The following is a 7,536-nucleotide window of genomic DNA, read 5'->3' as shown; positions in this document are numbered from 1 at the left end:
CAAAGTAAAAACAATGGACTGGAAAGTACCACCTGAAACGGAGATCTATGCATATTTCTCCTTCATACACAATGCCTATACATCGCAACACGAACAAGACTTTTTTTGGTAAGATAGAATCTTGTATGATATCCATATAATAAATGTTTTAATCTCACTCGGACTCTAGTCATAGCAATTCGCAGTAAACAGTCTTGCTATCTAGATAGTATCAATTGTGTCACGTACCTTGCTAGAACAAACAATGATATACTGGAGTTCAACAAATTTGAATTTTGAATGTCCTACACACATTTGGCAGTTTGGGTCTGAGTAACGCAATCTGTGGTGCAACTTAATAGGAAAACAATGCTCTATTTGATTGAAAGTGACAAGAGGAAAATCATTGGTCCTCGAAACTTTAGACTACTAGTACACTACGTCTTTGTAATGTTCTCAATAAATTTCAGGCGAGTTGGAATGTAATGTCAAGGAGTCAGAGGTCCTGTCTAAGGGCAGAAGGGACGTACGTGCTCCTCAGCCGTAGTATTAAGAGGAGGCAATTCTATCTAGAGACATGAGTTAGTCTACTCATTCCACTCTCTCTCACTCATTTCACTTTCTCTTTCTCACTCGCTCGCAAGAAATGTTGCAGATGCCAACCACACCCTATACATATGCTGTGTACGTGAGATTCGGCATTTACACTGAATATAATCATGGACGTTGATATAATGACATTAGACGCAATGCAAACTAAGAGGTGTCTTGCTCTTTCATGTGAGTAACCGTTTTTGTCAGCCTACGGCCTCGGCAAACAGTACTGCAATGATCATAATAATGACAACAATACTCCAATAGTTTAACTGATGCTGATAATGACAAAAGTGAAGACAATAACACCGTTGATGGTGATGGTAATGATCATTATAATGGTGATGGTGTTCATGATGATGATAATGCCTTGAATTATAAACCAGAGCAGCCTCTTTAATCTACGGTATATAGTAATGACACTCTCCGCGCACACAGATCCCTGCAGTTATAAGTACCGAGTACGACTACTCTGTAAATATCAGAATACACCCGAGTTCAGAGAGACGTATACGGCCGCTAAAACTAAACTTATTTGCATTTGAACACGTCGGGTAAAGTTCAAACCCTTGATAAATGATTGCATTGAAGAATACAGACTGGCGTACCCCCGCGGTGCAATGATTGTGGGCCTTTATCAAATTGATTCTATTTCAATTGAATTATAATTTTTGATAATCCAGGGACAACACCAAATTGGTATAAATTTCAAACCACTGGCATGAAGTTCGCAATGAAGGGGGGGGGGGGGGGGGGTATCATAAAGAGAGACAAAAGAAGAACACGAGCACGTTATTCAAAAGAATACCGCCGGGACTTTTCAAGAACTTGTTTCAGTTAAGACGCTTAGCTGGCACGCTATTATACTCGCACTTTCTCAACAACATATATTTCATCCAAGTTTCATACACATCCAAATTTCCACTGAAGAAAAAAAAAAGAGAATGTCTGTGCTTAGGCGCACCAATGTTATTCAAAAATAAGAAAAACATGTAAAAATACATATGGATTGGTAACCATGGTAATGCATTTGGCATCATTGAGTGAGCTTATTTCCGGGAGAGCCACCCTCGGGATGAATCTATTCAAACTGAAGCTCGAGCCCCGAACCAGCCATCTCCTTAGCGTAGAGCTCATCAAAGCGGCGGTTCTGGTCTTCCGTGAAGTAATTTTTCCAGTCTCCAATGGCACCTGATAATGACGGATGAAACAAACAAAACCATTACCAGGATATAATTTTTCTTCATATTGCATACTCCAATAATATGGATGGATCTGCTCATAATATAGAAAAACAAGAGCACATTATCTTGCTCCTGCGCACTTACTAACATCTTTCAGTAAGAAGACAAAGTAACAATTAAATACTTTGTATGGGAATTTCTCATCATGTATGTCTGAAGGTTATCGGTGTGTGCACAAAGTTTAGATAATAATAATGTCATTTTGTCTGTGGTCATATCTCAAAGATTCACGCTAGTTATCAGTTATGTTCCAGATTATTATTATTATGTTATTTGTTAGCTAGTTTATATTATAAGGATGAAAGAGAGTAAAGAGGTGAAACCGCTTTTTTGTTTGAATCTAGTCATGCAAGACTTTTGATGTTTTTCTTATGTATTTTTGATGAAGAGTATTGCCTTAATCTTGGAAAACATGACTTTTTTTATTGCTCATGTTGCTGTTATTTCCAGTGTCTTAATCCATTAGTGTTATTTTCGCTAGGTCGTTTCCTTTCAACCTTTGGAAAAAAATGAATATTAATAAATTGAATTGAAAGTTTTTACTAATATCATCCTCATCAATTGCCGCTCTTGCGTACTAGTTTTTTTTTTCATTGCTCTAAGTATCATTGCCATTATCACACTTGTTCCGCTGTCACATTTGATGTAGGACCAAAGGCCAAAAAAGCAAAAAAACTTATAAACTTCGTTTATCGAGAGATAAACTAAGTTCATTTATTAACTCTACATCAAATGAAAAACTCAGTTTATCAAGCAAAACTGTCGTAATGAACTTAGTTTTTTTTTCACTCAATAAACATAATTTCTTTCAACAAAAAAAAAAAAGAGTTTTAAGACTGACAAAGTTTTTTTTCGGCAATACACTAAATTTATCAGTGGAAAACTGATTTTGTCGGCGATAAACTCATTTCATCGGAATTTTTTGGCAAAGCGGGCAAATCGGGACTTCCATACACAAGTACATAGGCGATGTGAGTGACATAGCGACAAGCGGTGGATTCGAAGCGATTGGCCAACGCCTTATACTTCTTATAAAAATCAGGAATTCAAGTAGGCCTACGCGCCAATCATGACGAATCACAATTGCAAAACTTTTACCTTTCCTCATAAATGAAGACCCTTTCTTTTTTTCCTCGTCGCTTATCACAACAACGGAGTCCGGGTTTGCTTTGCTGCTTTTCTTCATCGAACTAAACGTGGAGGCCTCAACAATGCGGTCGATGACGTCATCGGTAAGGGACTTCCCCATAAAGCGGGCAACCTTTTCCACTGCTCCACGATGATCCTTGAAGAAAAGAGAAGATGCTGAACCATAAATACACGTACCCTTTAGCACTGAAACATCAGTACGTGACCATGAATAACAAAACCAACAAAAAGTTGCACGCCCTGAAATTAAGTGAGGACTTAAAATGGGTGAAACGGGTAAATCTAGTCTATCTTGAGATAAAGCTACTGCTTGAAGTTGGTGTCAGTCATGGACAGAATGTGATAATAAAGCGTAATTAGTTTCAGTTTAATTTGATAATTCTTCATTGTTGTTGCTATGGTGATTTAGATCCTGTTTTTCCCCATTCGTTGCATACCTAGCACGGCTTGGTAGGATTAAGCGCTTTAATAAGACCCTATACTGGAGCCTCTTTCTATAAAGTACACACTTTCCCAGAGTGTGTGCTTCCTTTTCAATATTTAGATAGGTTAAGAAAGTCCATTTGATTTGGGTTATACATCACTTTAAAGCTTTAAGTCTGATCTTTCAGAATCTGCCCTTAACTAAAAATCCCTGTCTGGCAATTATATTTTGTTGGTTTTGTGATGCAGGGTCACATAGGATCTAATCTAAAACGTCTGTATTCTGGAACTAGCAAAGCTGTACCAAGGAACAGTCAGTGGAGATTTGGCTTTGCTTGCATTTTGTCATTGACATGCAACGTTTACGAGAATGAGCATCGGGGTCCTACATGCTCATGTCTTTCGAAGATAGTTTAAGATGTTCGTAAGTCACTTGGCTAAGACATAAGACTTAGTAAAGGTGTAACAATAATACAATATTAACGTGTTATATTGATTTGAATAGTATTCGTCTTTTGCCGTTGCATAAAAGTTACCAAAAATATTTACTTTGTAAACCTAAATTGCAGCTGAACAGAATGATAGTATTATCGAAGAATGTATACAAATAGCACTAGCTAGTCACAATAGTCCTAAAGGACTTAATTAAACTCGTACCTTCTTCATGCCTTCGTATGTCAAGAAGAGCACGTTTGGATGATTTCTTCTCTTCCACCAAGGGAGGACGTTTTCAAACCAGGATCCTTGTGGTGCTGTCAAAGTCGAAACACAGCCAAATTCAAGTTTTCAGTGTCGTAGATTTAAAAGATCGAATATTCGATTTAAACAAACGATATTTTATTGGTATGTATTCCCCTCTTCTTGACAAGAATTTGATATTAAACCTCATCACTGTGGTGAATATTTGCGAGATAAAGTCACCCAATTTGTGTCAAATCTCGTGGGTGAAGCTATATCAATGGAATTGAGTACGCAATTCAATAATCAACTCAAAGTAGGAGAAATGATATTGTTTCGCCTAACCTCTCCCAGCCAGAAACTCCTCGAAAAAGACATCCCAAGATTCATAGGTTGGAAGAAATTCGATGAACCGACAGAAGTGGTAGTAAGACACGGCAGCGTCCTTTGGGTTCCGAGCCACGTAGATGACTTTGACTTTAGGATCATCCGATTTGATCTCCAAGGGTAAGAACGTGTTGGGAGAGTGAGTTTTCATCATCCGTGGCGAAGGCATTTCACTGACCATATCGACAACCGACGGAGCGTTTACCCACTAAACACAAAAACAAACGAGACAAAAAATATGGCCAAATGTACTCAGATATATAGTTTGTACCACCTGGATACCCAACCGTAAATGAGAGGAGGATTTCGCACAATTCTGCAAATTGTCCATAATAAATAACACGGTTGTGTAGTTTGTGTACCGCATCGAATTAAAGCGTATTACAAAAAGAAAAGCTGTAAGAAATCACAAGTAAGACAAATTTATGGTCACGGTAGGGCCATGTTTTGAATAAGAAAGTGAAATTGAATTTAAAGTCATCATTTATATATATATTTATTTTCTTCTTATGCCATTTTTTGTGACGGCCAAGCAGGCACATTGATTTTACGCCATTTCAGTAGCGTAGCCTGATTGTAGCATTTTTAAGATTTTTTTTTCTTCTTAGAAACGTGAATAACAAAAAAAAAAAAAATAAATGTACTTAATAACCAGTACGTATCTATCATAGTGGGCTTACGTCATGCGGGTGATGAAATATGTCCACCAAGTCGAGAAAAGGGATCAGCAAAGTAACGTGCTCTTCTTGAATTTTAGAGATGTCACCTTCGAAAGTGACAAGGAGCATTATTTGTTGCATCCATGTAGTACCTTTTCGATTATAAGAGAGAGAGAGAGAGAGATAAGGGGGGGGGGAACACAAATGGCCCGTAATGATGACACTGCAGTGTATGAGTAAAATCACCAAAAATACGCGTTTTCAAGTATAAAACAAAAAGTACAAGTGTATGGCAAAATTTTCATAACAATCGCAAATGCACTTAGTCATCATCTTTTTTTTTTCTGGCCATTTTCATTCATATGTCGATTTACACACCATCTCAGCTGTGTATGTGTACATTACAAAACGGCAAATCTGTGGAACACACTTTGAAAAGAATAAAATGTTCTTTGGTTATTTGCCAACCCCAGTCTCCCTCACTGAGGGCCGTGACAGAATCAGGGGATCCAAATATACTAAGTAGTCATATAGGTTTTTTTTATAGTCTCAGTTGTTGTTGTTTTTCGCTTTATATTCGTGAGGAAAATATTATGCGTTAGAAAAATAAAGTCCATGAAAGACGAACAGAGACCTAAGATAATGTCAACAGTAGCTTTGGCACTTCGACATGCAGGGATCTGATCATCAACACACAATTTGTGGTAATGAAACCCCGTATACTATTCAAAATGTCTACACAAGAAAGGATAACTCAAACACAGGCGTAGACCCTGAACTTCCAAGCTCCTTGCCTTAGATGTAATGTCATGCATGTGTGAGCTTCGCATCTATGAAATTTGACGTACCGATTTAAACTAGAGTGCACGCCGTCACGAAAACATTTATGACGAAATGCCCGCTACAACGGAGTAAAAATTCGGGTCAAAAGATTATCATCTATTTCTATTTTATGTACTGTAGGGCTTATACTCTTCCGGTATGATAACATTTCTATACGAAGAAAGAAACCGCCGGTCCCGAGGCCTTCGTTATAACGGAAGTGCACAGTATGATGTTTCTTGTGTCACTTTTATAAAGCGTACAACATTAAAAGTACCTCCAAGGATTTGACCTGAATAATCTTATGATAACTTTTTACATGTAGGCCCTATACTGTCCCCTATATGCATGACGATTACAACACCACGATAATGAGATCTGTGGCAGACACCGACAAGTTTATACTTGTAAAATATACCTGATTTGGGGTATGTTATGACAAACGTATCGTCTGGTCGCACTGTCATGTTTTCTAGAGACGTCATGCATCGTAGCGGCATGAAGTTCGGCATGATCACTCCTCGGTACTCGTAACAGCTCTTCCGGACGCACTCCGGGACTGCGGTCGAGAAGGACGTCTGCTCCCCATCTGCGAGTTTCTCTGTGTATGGTCAATATATGAAAGGATGTTTCTAATCCGACAAGAGCGATTACACGTTTACAGAGTATCACAAGTCTTTAGCATATGATAGGAAAGAAAGAGCACTGGATATCTGAAAGCATTTACATTTCTTGTTTTATGTCGATCGTACGTGCTTCACTTTTCAGACCTCGTTCAATATGTTCCGGTCTTTGAAATTGTTGATAACTATAAAAACGACTCCCGCAAGTGCCCCCATACACACTTTACACACAAGCACGACCAAGCTTGAAATGGAAACGTGTAACATGGCGAAATGATAACAAAAATGCCTGTTTATCCATATATTTGTCCATCGATTTTGAAGAACAGCAAGTTCTATGTCTATCATATCTCTATGAGAATTAAAGAGGAAATCTTTCAGGCATTCTTTTTATGATTTCCCTGTAAACATTTTTTAGATTTATCACTATCATATTTACTATTGTGATGATTAGATGAAAACGAAGTGATCAGGCACAAACACACTAATCATCCACTGCGCACCTTCCATCCTGATCCATTGCTTTATATAGGCATCCCTTTTCACAGCAGCTCAGAGGCTAAATATGTGAGATACTTTCAGGAGTAACGAGATTATGGATATGGCATGTTTTTCAGTTTTAGAAGTACGTGCATTATTCGGCCTATATTATATTATATTATATTATATTATATTATATTATATTATATTATATTATATTATATTATATTATATTATATTATATTAAAGACAGCCAAAGGCAATCACCACCAGTGATCAGCGACGACAATCGGTTCAACCACGTCAAATGGCAATTCGTGAAACCTACCTGGAGAAGATGTGCTTGAAGCCATTTTTCTTTAAAGGAACTGAGTGTGTACGTGTGCCGCAGCGAGACGTCAATGGTTCCACCTCCCTGGTTCGACTGAAGAAACACTGTGGCCCCACAGACGAATTTTCTCAACACTCGATCGTAAGAAAATGATACCACGCGTGTCA

General features: G+C 37.9%; 1 protein-coding gene across 1 annotated transcript; it reads right to left on the bottom strand.

The window, feature by feature from the left end:
• On the bottom strand, positions 1–7,536 carry LOC139716471 (sulfotransferase 1A1-like). The gene is made up of 7 exons (XM_071628018.1): positions 7,367–7,536; positions 6,354–6,536; positions 5,135–5,265; positions 4,413–4,662; positions 4,047–4,141; positions 2,916–3,102; positions 1–1,764 (listed from the first exon to the last, which is right to left on the bottom strand). Exons 1-7 carry the CDS (start codon positions 7,389–7,391, stop codon positions 1,655–1,657), a joined length of 981 nt encoding a protein of 326 aa, XP_071484119.1. The 5' UTR covers positions 7,392–7,536; the 3' UTR covers positions 1–1,654.

This window comes from Diadema antillarum, unplaced genomic scaffold (assembly GCF_040938485.1).
Source record: "Diadema antillarum isolate AM-2024a unplaced genomic scaffold, OU_Dant_1.0 scf00000065, whole genome shotgun sequence".
Taxonomy (NCBI): Eukaryota; Metazoa; Echinodermata; class Echinoidea; order Diadematoida; family Diadematidae; genus Diadema; species Diadema antillarum.
This window is presented reverse-complemented; position numbering and strand designations above follow the sequence as displayed.

Coding starts and splice junctions, on each gene's coding strand:
- LOC139716471 (XM_071628018.1), bottom strand. CDS start 7,391: ATGGCTTCAAGCACATCTTCTCCAG. Junction 6,537..7,366: donor TTCAAGCACATCTTCTCCAG/GTAGGTTTCACG, acceptor GACCATACACAG/AGAAACTCGCAGATGGGGAG. Junction 4,663..5,134: donor TATTTCATCACCCGCATGAC/GTAAGCCCACTA, acceptor TTTTGTGTTTAG/TGGGTAAACGCTCCGTCGGT.